Raw genomic sequence first — 16,934 nt, 5'->3', positions numbered from 1 at the left:
CGGGCACCCGCGATTGCCCGTTAACCGGGCCGGACCGTGGATCTGTGTGTGTAAACACACAGATCCATGTCCTGTCAGGTGAGAGGAGACCGATCTGTGTTCCTAGTACAGCGGAACACTGATCGGTCTCCTCCCCTTGTACGTCCCCGCCCCCTACAGTTAGAATCATTCCCTAGGAAACACATTGAACCCCTTGTGTCCCCCTAGTGGTTAACCCCTTCACTGCCTGTCACATTTACACAGTAATCAATGCAATTTTATAGCATTGATCGCTGTATAAATGTGAATGGTCCCAAAAATGTGTCAAAAGTGTCCGATGTGTCCGCCATAATGTCGCAGTCACGAAAAAAAATCGCGATCGCCGCTATTACTAGTAAAAAAAAAAAAATAAATATATATTTTTTTTAAATTCCATAAATCTCTCCCGTATTTTGTAGATGCTATAACTTTTGCGCTAACCAATCAATATACGCTTATTGCGATTTTTTTTTTTACCAAAAATATGTAGAAGAATATGTATCGGCCGAAACTGAGGAAAAAATTCGTTTTTTAAAAAAAAAATTGGGATATTTATTATAGCAAAAAGTATAAAATATTGTGTTTTTTTCAAAATTGTCGCTCTTCTTTTGTTTATAGTTCAAAAAATAAAAACCGTAGAGGGGATCAAATACCACCAAAAGAAAGCTCTATTTGTGGGGAAAAAAAGATGTCAATTTTTTTTGGGGAACAACGTCGCACGACCGCGCAATTGTCGTTTAAAGTGCGACAGCGCTGAAAACCAAAAATTGGCCTGGGAAGGAAGGGGGTGAAAATGCCCGGTATTGAACCGGTTAAAGTCAGTTTTCTATTTTTTCCTTTTTTCTGAGCGTACTGTAGAAAGCATTTTAGCAAACTGTTTTGAGCAGGAATTAAAATTCACCATATCAAGGGATAAAGCCCTTGAAAAATGCAGATATGTAAATGCCCTGAAAGTTAATTTAAATAAGGGAAGATACGGGTTCTGTTTTAGTATAATGTCATTTTTTTAATTTTATGAGAGTGTGAAAAATTGCCAACCTTTTCTTCCAAAATGAATCAAAATGATAATATTGAATATCTTTACAAGGACAATTATGGCCTAAATATGCACCCATGTTGCATTTAACATTAAAAACACTTATAGTAGAAGACTTTATGCTGAAAATGAGGGCAGGTACACCAATTATTAAGACATTTAGACATTCCAGTCAAGCATTCCAATGAAGCTTTTCCCAGTGCATTTTCTGTAGTCAAAAAATAAGTAGAAAGGGGAGTAAAAATCTCACTGCTTAGCAGTGGCGGCTGGTGCTCAATATCGTTGGGGGGGTGGAACACAAATCTCTCCCCCTCACTCGCACTGCTGCAAAACCCCACCCCCCTCGGGAGACGGACGGGAAGATGGCCTTACCTACAAGGATCGAGGGGTAGGGCTGCTGCTCCTTGCTCAAGCAGAAGGAAGAGCCAGGCTTCTCCTTCCAGCCGAACAGAGGTTGGTAGTCCTCCCGGCCGAACAGGAACAGGAAGTGGGTCCTGAGATGGTGCTGGTGGTGTACATGCCCGCCCCAGACCCAGAAGTGCAGAATCACATACAGGTACATGATTCTGCACAGGAGAGCCGCCCGTATATATACAGTATACGTTTAGGAAGAAGTTAACAAATGAGAACACCCAGTTTACTATAATCTGGATTTTATATAATCCACTGCAAACATATTTTATACAGCTCTGAAATGTGTTGCTGATCTGCCTTATGAAACCCATGCTTACTACACTATATTACCAAAAGTATTGGGACGCCTGCCTTTACACACACACATGAACTTTAATGGCATCCCAGTCTTAGTCCATAGGTTTCAATATTGAGTTGGCCCACCCAACTTTGCAGCCATACAGTAACAGCTTCAACTCTCCCCGGGAAGACTGTCCACAAGGTTTAGGAGTGTGTCTATGGGAATGTTTGACCATTCTTCTAGAAGTGCATTTGTGGGTTCAGGCACTGATGTGGAGGCCTGGCTTGCAGTCTCGACTCTAATTCATCCCAAAGGTGTTCTATAGGGTTGAGGTCAGGACTCTGTGCAGGTTATGGTGTGGGGTTGTTTTTCAGGGGTTGGGCTTGGCCCGTTAGTTTCAGTGAAGGGAGCTCTTAAGGCGTCAGCATACCAAAAGATTTTGGACAATTTCATGCTCCCAACTTTGTGGGTACAGTTTGGGGATGGCCCCTTCCTGTACCAACATGACTGCACACCAGTGCACAAAGCAAGGTCCATAAAGACATGGATGAGCAAGTTTGGGGTGGAGGAACTTGACTGGCCTGCACAGAGTCCTGACCTCAACCCAAAAACACCTTTGTAATGAATTAGAGCAGACACTGCAAGCCAGGCCTTCTCGTCCACATCAGTGCCTGACCTCACAAATGCGCTTCTGGAAGAATGGTCAAACATTCCCATAGACACACTCCCAATACTTTTAGTAATGTAGTGTATTTTTTTTTCTCTCTGCTTGATGCTTCATCAATAAGTTTTAAGCATTCAAGGCAATTTTCAAATTGATAGTTGATGTGAGAAAAATATATAAATACAGTGCAAAGCAAAAATCTGCATACCCCTGTAAAAATGCCAGGTTTTTGAGAAGTAAAGAAAATCAGAACAAAGTAAATAACTTTGGAATTTTTCCACCTTTAATGTGACCTATACTCCATGCAGTTTGATTAAAAACAAACTGAAATCTTTAAAGGGGGAAAAAATAAAAACTTGCAATAATGTGGTTGCACAAATATGCAAACCTTTAAACCTATACTTTGTTGAAGCACCTTTTGATTTTATGACAGCATTTAGTCTTTTGGGGTATATGAGTCTATCAGTATGGCACATCTTGCCTTGGGAATCTTTGCCCACTCTTCCTTGTAAAAGTGCTCAACATCTGTCAGAATGTGAGAGCCTCTCTTGTGCACAGCCCTCTTCTGGTCACCCCACAGATTTTCAATTGGATTCAGGTCTGCTCTCTGGCTTGGCCATTTCAAAACATTAATCTTCATCTGGTGAAGCCATTCTTTTTGGAGATTTGAAGATGTGCTTTGGGTCATTGTCATGCTGAAAGGCTTATTAACTGATATTTGGAACTGTTCATACGTCCCTCCATCTTGACTAACACTTCCAGATCCAGAAAAACAGCCCCAAAGCATAATGCTGTCACCACAATGCATGACTGTGGGAATGGTGTTTTTTTGGTGAAGCAAAGTGTTGTTTTTGTGCCAAACATACTTTTCGGAATTATTGCCAGAAAGTTCAATCTGGGTCTCATCAGACCATAACATATTTTCCCATGCGAAGTAGGTTTTTGCTAAATGTACCGGTTTGGCTTCTGTCTGTTTGTCACCCTGCCCCACAGCCCAGACATTTGAAGAATACGGGAGATTGTTGTCACATGTTGTACACAACCAGTACCTGCCAGAAATCCCTGCAGCTCCTTTAATGTTGCTGTAGGTCTCTTGGCAGCCTCCTAGACCAGTTTTCTTCTTATAATTTTTGGAGGAACATCCAGTTCTTGGTAATGTCACTGGTTGTGTCATATTTTCTCCATTTGTTGATGACCCTCTTCACTGTGAACATGGTAAATCTAATGCCTTATAAAAAAATGTTGTGCCTTCTCGTGACTGATACCTTCCAACAATGAGCTCTCTTTGATGCTTTGTAAGCTCTTTACGGACCATGGCTTTTGGTGTAAGAGGCAACTGAATAAATCCTACTAGAACAGCTGAACTTTAATCATAGTCTTGTCCACTGATGGCAGGTATGTACTGACTACTATTTAACATCAGTTTGAATGTGATTGGTTAATTCTGAACATAGCTACATCCTTAAAGAGGAGGTTTTTCTTCCTTTCTTCTTCCCTGCATAGTAAAGGCATAATATGTAAGTATGCATCGCATACTATCACATTATGTGACACTTACCTGCAAACAAAGCCCGCGTCGTCCCCACTACAGGCTGCATCCATCTTTGCCCATCTTCCTTCCGGGGCCGCGGACACCGGCTGTGTGACTGGCCAGAGCCGTGTGACGTCACTCCCGCGCATGCGCACGGTAGCCATCAGTCATGGCACACACTCCTGAAGAAATGACAAGGGCAGCCATTACTTCAGAGCGCATGTGCTGATGTCCTCATCAGTGTAGTATACAGTAAATATCTCCTATGTGGCGCATGTTTAGGATATATTTACAGTACCTATAGGTAAGCCTTATTCTAGGTATACCTAGAAGTACAACTTACACAGGGAGGTTTACAACATCTTTAACTATAAGAGGGTGTGTACACTTCTACAACCATGTTATTTTATTTATTTATTTATTTTGCCATGAAACAATATTTTCAGTTGTTTTTTTTTGAAGTGCACAGTTTATAGGTCACACTAAAGGTGTAAAAAATTCTGAAGTTATTTAGCTTGGTGTGTTTTTTTAGCAAACTCAAAAACCTGGCATTTTTACAGGGGTGTGTAGACTTTTACTTTCCACTGTAATTACTAACACCTATATTCATTAAACTTTCTGCACATTAAAGAAAGTAAGTGAGTGGATGTATAAATACATTTCCATCATTACAAGGGGACGCAAAAGGGTTGCCAAATTACCATATCACATAAAAAAGAAGTGAAGTCATCAAATGCAGTAATAACTGAATAAAAAACTCAAACATTTGTCCTTATATATATTTTGGGGCTTATTTTTCAATTTTGATTAACTGTTAAGAATGGACACTGCTTTTATGGGACATTTAGAGACATATAAATAAGCATGAGATACTAGGCATGTTTACCATGTTATCTCAATTTCATGATGACAAACTCAGAAAACACACTTTCAAAGGCAAGTTATAAACAAACATGTCCCTTTACACAAAGATAAGGCTTATAGATGAGGCTTAGGCTGCCATACATTTTATAAAATGATCAATCACATAGGCAAGTGCTGCCTTAAGTGCATGCTCTTGGCTAAGTTATGCATATTAAGTTAACATGGGGAAACAACAGCGCTCTGGGTAGATTTTTTTAATCTAACCATTTAAATATTCCAACAACAGGTGACATAAGATTGTCACCCGATCGTGCCGCAAAATACTGTCATCTTGTGTATGAGTATCTGGGTTAAACGGCATACACTGAGACAAATTCTTATACAAGGAGGGGATTCATGATATAAATATCAGACAATAACAACAGAAAATAAATGCATAATAAAGGTTACAGGTCCAAATGGTATATCATTCAAAAGGGAATTACGCACCATTTTTACATACGAAGTATGACAACACTAGCAGCACTAGGGTTGTCCGTTCGAATCCCAGCCATGGCACTACCTGCACAGAGTTTGCATGTTCTCCCTGTGCCTGCGTGGGTTTCCTTCAGGTACACTGGTTTCCTCTAACACTCCAAAGACATGCTGGTAGGTTACTTAGCTCCTGTCTAAATTGGCCCCAGAATGTGTATTTATGAATGTGAGTTAGGGACCTTAGAATGTAAGCTCCTTGAGGACAGGGACTGATGTGAATGTATATTATATATGTAAATTGACAGTGCTATATAAGTACCTGTAATAAATAAATAAATAAATAAACGTACCTCAATTTTATCTTGTGCTTTTTGAGACAGTTCAAGAAACTCAACTTCAGTAACAAAGGCTAAAAGAGAAAAGTGTAAAGGGTAAAATGAATCAGAAAAAAAAACATTATTTACAACCGTGACATTTAAACCACAGTATATTTATTGTCATAAAACCAAATACAGTGGGTATAGAAAAGAAACACCCCCCTTTAAAATAACGACATTTTGTTGCTTTGCAGACTGAAATGAAGACAGACACAGTTTTTGTTTTGTCAGTTTGTATTTACTAGTGCAACTTATAACATCCAAGTGAAATATATAACACCAACATGTCAGAAAAAAAGAAAACAATTCAAAAAAAGAATCACTGAGAAGGATCGCCCCCTTATGTCAGTATTTTGTTGAACCCCATTTTGCTTTAATAACAGTCTTTAGTCTGTTGGGATTTGTTTCTACTAACTTTGCACATCTAGACTTCTGAAATATTTGCCCACTCTTCTTTACAGAACGGCTCAAGTTCAGTTAAATTTGATGGTGATCATTTGTGGACTGCAGTCTTAAAGTAATTCCACAGATTTTCAAGGGGTTTAAGTCTGGGCTCTGACTAAGCCATGCAAGGACATTCACCTTTTTCTCCTTTAACCACTGTGTGGTCACATTTGCTGTGTGCTTTGGGTCATTGTCATGTTGGAAGATAGACCCTCTTCCCATTGACAACTTTCTAGCAGAGGGCAGCAGATTTTCTTCAAGAATTTTATGGTATTTTGCCCCATCCATTCTTCTTCTATCCTGACAAGTGCTCATGTCCCTGCTGGAGAGAAACACTCCCATAACAGAATATTACCACCCCTATGCCTTACAGTAGTAATATGGATGGTGAGCTGTATTGGATTTCCACATATAATGGATTTCGACATATAATTTGGTGTTAAGGCCAAATAATTACATTTTAGTCTCATAAATAAATTCAGTTCCTCTAATCTGTCCTCATAGCTGAGCTCCTCCATGCCCCTTATCAGTTTGATTGCCCTTCTCTGCACTTCCTCCAGTTCCCCGATATCCTTTTTGTGAACTGGTGCCCAAAACTCAACTGCATAGTCTAAGTCAGTGGCGGAAGTATAGGGGTCGCTGAGGTAGCCATGGCCCCCTGTATACCTGTATATATATATATATATGTGTGTGTGTGTGTTTATATATGTGAGTGTGTATATATACACAGTATAAGTGTGTGTATTATGCAGAGAAACAAAAGGGGGGGTTTTCCGGTGCTCCGCAACATGTGATGTCTAAGGTAAATAGTACAATGGTAGCTATAATAGCACATTAAAATAAGGCAGGTAAATTCTAGAATAAGGAGGCAGCCATCCTCAGAGGGTGTCCATTACCTCTGTTGATAATCAATGTTGAAAAAAGGAGGGGTGTGGAGCAGGGCTGGACTGGGACAAAAATTTGGCCCTGGACTTCACCCAGACTGGCCCACTTTGACAGGTCTCTCCCATGCCGGCTTGCCACCCAAGCCCCCCCCCCACTAGCTATTAGCCGTTCTACATTATTTCTCTTATAGGCAGTACCAGTGGGGAAGCTAGACATTATTTCACCTGGGGCAAAGAATCAGTTTGGTGCCCACCCCCCCAATGGAACAAGATTAGGCAGGAAAGTGAGGCTGCCCTCCTTCCAGATCGTATGATGAGCTTCTAAATGTTGACTCCTGAGCATCATGTCTGTATTCAGGCGCGCTGCATAACTAGCCAGGGAGAGGAGGTGAGCACTGCGGGGGGGACAGAGGACTGGAGGGAGGCAGCGGTCCACTGTCACTGAAATCGGCCCACTGAGCCATCGGCCCACCGGGAAACTCCCTGTAGTCCCAATGGCCAGTACATGCCTGGTGTGGAGGCGCCAACTGTGGTAGCTTGTTTATGCAAAAATAAAAGTTAGTGTAACAATTACACTTACTGGTTCGCAGGGTGGAGGTGTTTCTTTGAGATTTAAAAGTGTCCTGGGATGTGCTGTGATCTTGTTTCCGGCTCGGCCAGTAGAAGGAGCAGTGAGCCCCGAGCGCGTAGCCTGTACTTTCCCTGCATTATCCCCAACACCAGCCTGGACGTTTGCTGTGCATCAGTGACGTCATTTCCTCTTCTGCACTCCAGAGTGGTCAGCGTGGAGCTTTCCATGCACTGGATGCAGTGGTTCAGCCTGTGTACAGACTCCAAACCCAGACGCCTGAAGGAATGAAATCCGAGCCGGAAACAAGATCACAGCACATCCCAGGACACTTTTAAATCTCAAAGAAACACCTCCACCCTGCGAACCAGTAAGTGTAATTGTTACACTAACTTTTATTTTTGCATAAACAAGCTACCACAGTTGGCGCCTCCACACCCCTCCTTTTTTCAACAGTGTGTGTATTATGTGTGTGTGTTTATATATGTGTATGTATGCGTGTGTTTACATGTATGTATGCACATTTTATGTATGCATGTTTAATCCAGATCCCCTATATGTGTACAATCAGAACTGATTTTTTTTTCTTGCTTGCTCATAGTACCGGCAAAAAAATGTGGTTCCTCTGAAAGCGATCCATGTTCAGATCGCTTTTCAGAGGCATTTGACAGCCAGTAAAGAGGCAACATGTTGCCTCCTGACTGCCTGTTTTAACCCCTTAAATGCATCATCATTATGCTGCAACTGCATGCAGTGCACACAGTTGCATGGTGGTTGCAGCGCAGCCCCAATCACCTATTGGTATACTTCAAGGGTGCCCTGACTGGAAGAAGGTTGAGAAACACTGGCATAGAGGAACCAATCTCTCCATTTTCCTCCTGCAGCTGAGGAATGCCTGCGGGAGGGAGAGGAGGAAAAGTAGGGGGAAATTGAGAAATCGGTTCCTTTATATGCAGCCACCCACTTGAGATCGGGACCTGTTGTTCCGCCACCAGGGCTCGGAGGAAAGGGCCCTGTCCGGGGGTCGGGGGGCCCTTCATGGTTTCTTGCATCGGGGCCCTGAAGGTTCTAGTTACACCACTGGTCCAGGTCTTACTAATGATTTGTACAGGGGCAAAATGATCTCTCTCTCTCTGGAGTCCATACCACAAGAAAGGACTTTGCTCGCTCTGGAAACCACAGCTTGGCATTGCATGCTATTATTAAAGTGGTTGTTAACCACTTCAGCCCCGGAAGAATTTACCCCCTTCCTGACCAGAGTACTTTTTGCGATTCGGCGCTGCGTCGCTTTAACTGACAATTGCGCGGTCGTGCGACATAGCTCCCAAACAAAGTTGACGTCCTTTTTTCCCACAAATAGAGCTTTCTTTTGGTGGTATTTGATCACCTCTGTGGTTTTTATTTTTTGCGCTATAAACCAAAAAATTGCGACAATTTTGAAAAAAACGCATTATTTTTTACTTATTGCTATAATAAATATCCCCAAAAAATAATTAAAAAAACATTTTTTCCCCTCAGTTTAGGCCGATGCGTATTCTTCTACATATTTTTGGTAAAAAAAAAATCGCAATAAGCGATTTTTGATTGGTTTGCGCAAAAGTTATAGAGTTTACAAAAATAGGGGATAGTTTTATGGCATTTTTATTAATAATTTTTTTTTTACTAGTAATGGCGGTGATCAGCAATTTTTATTGTGACTGCGACATTATGGCGGACACATTGGGACCATTGTCATTTATACAGTAATCAAAGCTATAAAAATGCACTGATTCCTGTGTAAATGACACTGGCAGTGAAGGGGTTAACCACTAGAGGGCAGGGAGGGGTTAAGTCAGTACTAGGGATGTGTTCTAACGGTATCCCCGTGGCGATTGAGTCCTGGCCGGCGCACGCGCCGCCGGCGGCGCGCACGCAATGGCATGGCAGGAAATTCAAATGGGACTTACAGGTACGCCCATTTGCCCAGCTGTGCCATTCTGCTGACGTACATCGGGGTGCGCCGGTAGGGAAGTGGTTAAGCCACTATGTGATCTTTATACCATCCCCATTGTTAGATAACAACCTGTGTCCTAGTGCCTATGCTTTATAAAGCTGATTTCTACCTGATTTCACAGCGCCTCCCAGCTCCAGCGGGCAAGACCAAGAATTTCCACTGACATCAGCCAGGGAGACGGGGAGGAGAGAGCTGGGTGTCACGTGAGCACCGAGAGGCACTGTGAAATCAGGTAGAAATCTGCTTTTTTTAATAAGGCACAGGCACTAGGACACAGGTTGTTATCTAACAGTAGGGATTCTATAAAGATCACATAGTTTTGTAGTAGCGGCGGAGTGGAGCAGAGCGGCGCTAGTGAGAGCTGACAGGCAGGGAGGGGAGGGGAGAAGATGACAGAGGGAGACAGTGGAGAGCTGCAGATAGCAGCGGATGACAGAGGCACGTAAACTGACCACTGTGTCAGGGCTCAGCAGCCATGATAAACCGTGGTCAGTTTACAGGGGGGCGGGGGGGCAAAGCCAGGCAGGATCAGCCAGGTATTTCAGGTGATAATGGGGAGCAAATTACACGGCACAAGCACTGTGCTGTGTAACATGCTTTAAGAGAACATGATCCATTTTTTTTTTTTTAGGGTAACAAACACTTTAAGCTTATGAAATACCAAAACACCCAGATCCTTCTCCACCACTGATTCCCCCAGTTGTACCCCTAGTATGTATAATGCATGCATATTCTTAGCCCCCAAGTATACCACGTCCACAGCCATTCCTTTGTCCAAGGTTTTACTTACCTCCTCCTAAAAAGAAATCCAATTTGTTTGACAACTTCTGTCTTTCATGAACCCATGCTGTCTGTTGCTTAAAATATTTTTTTCCAGCAAGAACTCATCTACATGGTCTTTTATGACCTTTCACATGGTGCAGTATGGGTACAGTCATACCTGGAACATTCTCAAACCCAGGTCTGAGATTTCCCTGCAAGAGTTGAGTTGGCGATGGGTAGTATCAATACGGTGAAGCTGAAGGTGGGGTGTGTGAAGAATGCAGAGAAGCATTAAGTCAGTATTGCTCAGGCACAGCCCCTCCACGCATCTGTCATTCACTTCATTCTATCTTATATTTCTACTTGTTCTGTTACTTGAGCAATTCTGTTTTTCAGTGTCCAAAGCTGTACATTTACCGTTTCAATTATGAAAATCATACAGATAATGTAGTATGTGATTTATGGAGTAGTGATACAGTATATATCATTAATACTTTGTTTATTTCCCCAGAATTGGTAATACATAAGGTTCACTATATTTTTCTTATGATATAATAAACAATGTTTCTTTATCATACATTAAGGGACACATAACCATAATAATGACTATATGGGTTATACGCCACCTACTGGTGGATGGACACTGGCAGATAGTCAAGCAGGAAGTCCTCTGCTATATAACCCCTCCTACACAGGAAGAACCTCAGTTTTTTCACCAGTGTTTCTAAGGTGGTGGTCACTGTTGTGATACATGTGCTCTTGGAGCATACTTGGAGGTCTGGAACAGTTCTACTGAAAATCAAGGACTTCAATTGGATCCATTTGAAAAAGCTTTCAGCCAAAATGGATGGTACCTGAGCCTCATGGGAAGGAGAGAAGATTCCTTGAGGTTTGCCTGTAATGCAACCTTATGGCGCTGGACCCTGTGTAATGGAACCCTATGCAGTGTTTGTTTTGACCAAGGTGCTTTCCTGCAGGGTGCTATACAGGTGGAGTGGACCCCCCACATTAAGGGGGACCCAGTCCCTGAAGGTCATTTATGACAAAGCCCACCGTAATGGATGAAGATTGGAATCCGAGTCCTGCAACTGAAATGGTAAGTCTGCATTTTTTTGCAATTTCGCTTTAAAAAAAAAAAAAAGAGTGTTCTGACTGTCTGGTCTTCTCTCAGTAGCCCCTAGTATGCTGTTTAAAACATGCTCTGTGTATACGTTAGGAGTATGGGCTGCCGTTTCTCCTCCAGCCACAAGAAGACACAGGGGCCTATTTCTATATAGGCAGGAAGTGGAAGGGCGACCATGTTTGCCATGCGGACAGCAGGGCCTCTTGAGACATAACAGCAGCCCATGGATACTAATGACGTGTGAGTACTTATTATGGGAGAAATGTGTGGCCAGACAAGCAGACAAGTCATGATTATATACTGCATACTTACTGCTTAATGTGGGGGGCCTGTACAACTATAAGTTGATACACCCTTACCAGTGCAGAAGAACAAGGGCATTGGTGCACTTGAAGGAGTCGTGTCTCCAGAATAGCATGCACTGGGTCTGCAGGAGCTTAGTTTTGGGTTCCTTTTCACACTTGTGTGACTTGAAAGTCACACAATTTTGCCGCAACTTTGATGTGATTTTGCAGCGACGTGAAGCAGTGACTGTGTAATCTTGAGGACTATGGACCTAAAGTCGCATCAAGGTTGGACCGGGGTAATGCAGGGACTGCTTTGAAGTCGCTGTGACTTGAAGATGCACAGATGTGAAGGGTACTCACTGGAAATCATGGGGTACGACTTGTCAGGTGACCTTGCAGTCCCAAGTCGCAGGACGGGTCACACAGGTGTGGAAGAGGCCTTAGGCTGCTGAAGTAGCATAGAGGCTGCATTGGATGCCTATGTACTTGGCTAATCCTGATTATAACTAGTATGGCCCCAGGTGCAGTTGAGCAGATGCAGCATAGTATACGTTTCATAATGCTCGCTTACTTGCATAGGCACATGTTTGCATAGACACGTGCTTGCTTGCTTGAATAAACACAAGCTTGCATAGGCACATGTTTGTAGAAGGCCCCGGCCCGCCCCCGACAAGCGGGCGGCGCCCATCTTCTCAACATTCAGCCCCACAAATCTGGCCGTGATGGGGCGTTTACGTGGACGCGTGTTGCGTAGACGCAGGTTTTTAAAAGCAAGTGTTTGTATAGACGTGCGGGCATAAGTGTGTATGCATGTTGCATAGATATTTGTGTTTGTGTGGATGCATGTTTGCATAAACTCATGGTGCATTGGCACATGTTTGCATAGATACATGTTGCATAAACACACGCTTACTTATTCCATAAATGCATATCGCCATGGGCACGTCTTGCGTAAGCGCATGTCCATGCAAACACACACTTTCGTGTTTTGCCTAAATGCATATTTGCATAAGCACATACCTACATGCTTCCATAAACGCATGCCTCCATAAATGCATGTTGCTTAAATGCAGGCTGCCGTGTTTTCATATGAACTGCATACATATGTGCTTAGTTGCATTAAACTGCATATACAGTATATGGGCTTATTTACATTAAACTGTATACATATGTGCTTATTCTCTTAGAACTGCATACATATCTGTTTTTTTGCCTAGGACTATATACATATGTGCTTATTTGCCTAGGACTACATACATATCAGTTGATTTGCCTAGGACTACATACATATCAGTTGTTTTGCCTAGGACTACATACATACAGTATGTGCTCATTTGTCTAGGGATACAGGTGGTCCCCGGGTTACAAACAAGTTAGGGACTGTAGGTTTGTTCTTAAGTTGAATCTGTTTGTAAGTCGGAACAGGTACATTTTTTAAGTGTAGCTCCAGCCAAAAAAACTATTTTTAAACTTTTTGGATAGCATAGGGAAGGGTTATCACCCCTGTGACATTTGTTTTGCTGTCTGTGCCCCTGTTCAGAAGATTTCACCTCACTTTCTGTCCCAATGACAATTGGATTTTGAAAATTTTGGGTTGTTGTGGAAACTAAGATTGGTGATAAAGCATCAGTGGAGATACCTTTTCCCCATAATAACTCTTACAGGAGTGAATTTCCTTTCCTAGGGGTAGATTTCCTCTCACTTCCTGTTGTCTCCCTCCGTTTGTAAGTAGGAGTCGTTTGTAAGTCGGATGTTTGTAACTAGGGGACCCCCTATACATACATATGTGCTTATTGCCTTGAGCTGCATATATAGATGCATGAATGGCAAGATTACTTGTATACCTGCATGTTTGCATACCTGGGTACCTGCATACTTACGGGGTTGTATAGCGGTAGACCAACATTGTCTAGGCCAGCATCTTTGTTGAACTGCGGATTGGTTTGTCTAATACAGTCACTTTATTATGTATCTGTTAGACTGGCTAAATGACTTAGAAGGGTGAGGCAGGTACACCGCCCTTAGGTATAGTGGTCTGGCAATGTTCACGTCTCCTCTTGGACCAATGGCATCAGGGTGATCTGAGTCACTGTGGCGCCTGATCTCCGATCAAGCCTGGTTAGTACTTGGATGGGAGACTGCCCAGGTTTCTCTCCTAAGTGAGGGAGGCATCTGAGGTTCACAGAGCAGAAAAACAGACAGCGCAAAACCAAACTACTCTGAACCCAGCAGCTGGACACTGAAGGCCAATATAAAAAACCTTAAAAGTAACTCACAAAATATAGCAGTGCAGCGCTTAGTAAACATGTAAAGCATATACACATAAAAATATATAAGACGTATGAGGCAAAGTCCCCAAAAGTATATCTTAATCCGAGGAGATGGATGACTGCCCACTTGTAGACAAGGAATTCCTCAGATGGTAAGAAAGGGTGCAGTGATAAGATAAACTAAGTATTCGTGTATCAACACCACTGTGTTCCACCACCAGGAGTCTAGGCTGCTCACCTTATCGAGTAGACCTTCTGCGCTAACAGAAAGGTCACTCATGCATTCCCTTCCACATGGTTATTATGAAGATGAGGTCCACTTGCAGTATCCCAGAGTCAATCCCATCAGTGGGTATATATCATGTTAAAACAAAATAACAGGACATAGTGCTCTCCATACGAACAATATAAAATTTATTGAAATAAAAGAGTATTACTCACAAGGATAGCACTGATTCCCAGTGCAGGAGTATAAAGCATATAAAAATAGAACCAGATCGGTGGCTGTACTGACGTCACGGAGTCCCTCGCACGCGTATCTTCCGTATGGACTTCCTCAGCTAATCTGATTGGGGGCCCATGGGTCAGCTCTTATATTTAGTACTGGTTCAAACAATTCATCAAACAATTAATCAGGAAGCTAAAACCCCGCCCACCATCCAATCGAAACTCAGATGAGTGGACGTACCTTATTGGTGGTGGGGACTCAGGGCTTCGACATACCAAAGGATCTAATAGGGCACAGGTAAGTAGAAGCCACGATAGCCTACTGATTATATAATAATTAGCAGCTGTCATACCTCTCATAGTCCGAATGTTATCGTTTCCGGGTGGAGGAAGATCCGCATCCTCCACTGACAGCTGACGTTGACACATCCTAAGGGCGAGCCCGCCCTCTGTTAGACCATTTCCATGGGGATGAAGAAGGGAGGTGAGATCCTGATAAGCGATCCACCCCTCCCATCCACGTCACTCGTAGGCCAAGTGGAAGTGTAAGCACTTCGGCCGGTCTCCTCAGCAATGGCGCGTGCGTGCTCCGAAGTCCGCCCCCAGCGCTCACCTCACGTTTCAACGTAAGTGTTTGGGCCAGTCACCGTGGTGACAGACGAGCAGCACTGACCTCAGCCGCTAGCCTGAGATGGGTGCAAACAAGACAAAACTACAGCCTTGAGATGATAAAATAATAAAGAGTTAAATTAGTATAAAACTAGAGGGATGGGAAAGCTGATCCAAATAAGCATAGGGATACCCCAGAACAAACTAAACGATAAGCAGTTGGGAGAAAAGTTTAAAAGGTCACCCCTATCCCATCTAAAGCAATCGGCCCTAAGGCAGCTTTAACACACTTCCTGATAGAAAATGTGGAGCGGAAACACATATAATTCCCTCCAAGTTGTCACTGAAAGGAAGCTAGATATGAATAGAACTATCCACTGCTAAAGCAAAACAAACTTAATTAATCACCAATCAGTATGATTCCACGGTTAAATACTGTGTTACACATACGGTGGTTTAAAATATAAAAAATTAGAGAAAATATGAGAAAATTAGGAAAAATTAGAAAAAATGAAGAGACATCAGTACAACCACCTCATCCGTATACAGATGGAATAAAATTAAAATATGTAAATACGCATATACTACAAAATCGATGAATAAATAAACAGAATCAATTAATAAATAAAGGGGGATATAAGGACTAGGTACCCACATATTAACGGTCTGATATGAAACAATTGAGGTCGAACTCAACGTTCAACCCCAAGGGGACCGCAACCTTAGTCTCAAATACCCAGAATGATTCCCGTCGACTAAGCTGTCATATGAAATTCCCACCTCTCCAGTGCTTAGTTACCTTCTCTATTCCCCAGAACTTCAGCCCTACAGGGCTGCGATTATGGACAAGTCGGAAGTGCTTGGAAACGTTGTGGGGTGCGGAGACCTCGTTTAATGTTATTAACATGTTCTCCAATTCTTACATGGAGGGGCCTGGAGGTCCTCCCCACATACTGGAAACCACATTCACATTGCAGCATATACACAACATAACTTTTACCCGTGGCAAAAGCCACAAATTCTTTCCTTTTCTTAACATTGTTTTTAGCCTGTCTACATGCAGGGCAATGTCCACAAGTGTAGAAACCATTAAGGAAGCCAAGCATCCTATTCCTAGGGTAAACAGGGGGGGTCAATGACCCCTGAAGCCAACTTATCCCTGAGAGAAGGTGCTCTTTTATAGATAAACAATGGGCGGTCTGGAAGGACTGGACCCAAAGTCTTATCTAATTTTAAAATGGGCCAGTGTTTCTGTACGATCTTTTCAAATTGCTTATGTTGAATATTGAAGTCTAGGATCATCCTAATCTGCTTGGGCCCTCCCTGGACTACCTTAGAGGCATTAGAAACCAGCCCCTTCCTGTCCAACGTCCCAACATTTTCCATTTCTTTGATAAGATTACTTTTATCGTAACCCTTTTCCATGAATCTAGAAACCAGGGTCTGTGATTGAGATAGAAAATCACCCACATCTGTGCAGTTGTGCCTAAGGCGAATAAACTGCCTTCGCGGTATATTACACAGCCACTTATTGTGATGGCAACTTTCAACAGGGATAAAGGCGTTTCGATCAGTGGCCTTGAAATGGGTGATTATATTAATTCAATTCCCCTTTTTTGTCAATTCCAGATCTAAAAAAACTGCCTTCTCCGTACTGATGTTTCAAGAAAGGACAATATTTTTATTGTTATCGTTAAGTCTGGATACGAACGCATCCAAACTCTCTTTGTCCCCATCCCAGATCATAATGAGGTCGTCAATGTACCTCTGGTAGCATATTAATTCTGGGGGTTTGTTCTTATAAACAGCCTTCTCCTCCCAGTGAGCCATGAACAGATTGGCAACACTGGGAGCAAAGCGTGCCCCCATAGCTACCCCTCTGGTTTGGA

General features: G+C 42.6%; 1 protein-coding gene across 10 annotated transcripts in view; it reads right to left on the bottom strand.

Annotated features, from left to right (window-relative positions):
* FAM227B (family with sequence similarity 227 member B) overlaps positions 1–16,934 on the bottom strand; it is a 651,639-nt gene that overhangs the window by 509,664 nt on the left and 125,041 nt on the right. For all 10 annotated transcript variants that reach the window (XM_073618643.1, XM_073618642.1, XM_073618640.1 and 7 more), the window contains one exon: positions 5,632–5,690. In XM_073618643.1, the coding sequence (XP_073474744.1) occupies positions 5,632–5,690 (59 nt within the window). The remainder of the gene's footprint in view (positions 1–5,631; positions 5,691–16,934) is intronic.

This window comes from Aquarana catesbeiana, linkage group LG03 (genome assembly GCF_042186555.1).
Source record: "Aquarana catesbeiana isolate 2022-GZ linkage group LG03, ASM4218655v1, whole genome shotgun sequence".
In the NCBI taxonomy this organism is placed as follows: Eukaryota; Metazoa; Chordata; class Amphibia; order Anura; family Ranidae; genus Aquarana; species Aquarana catesbeiana.
This window is presented reverse-complemented; position numbering and strand designations above follow the sequence as displayed.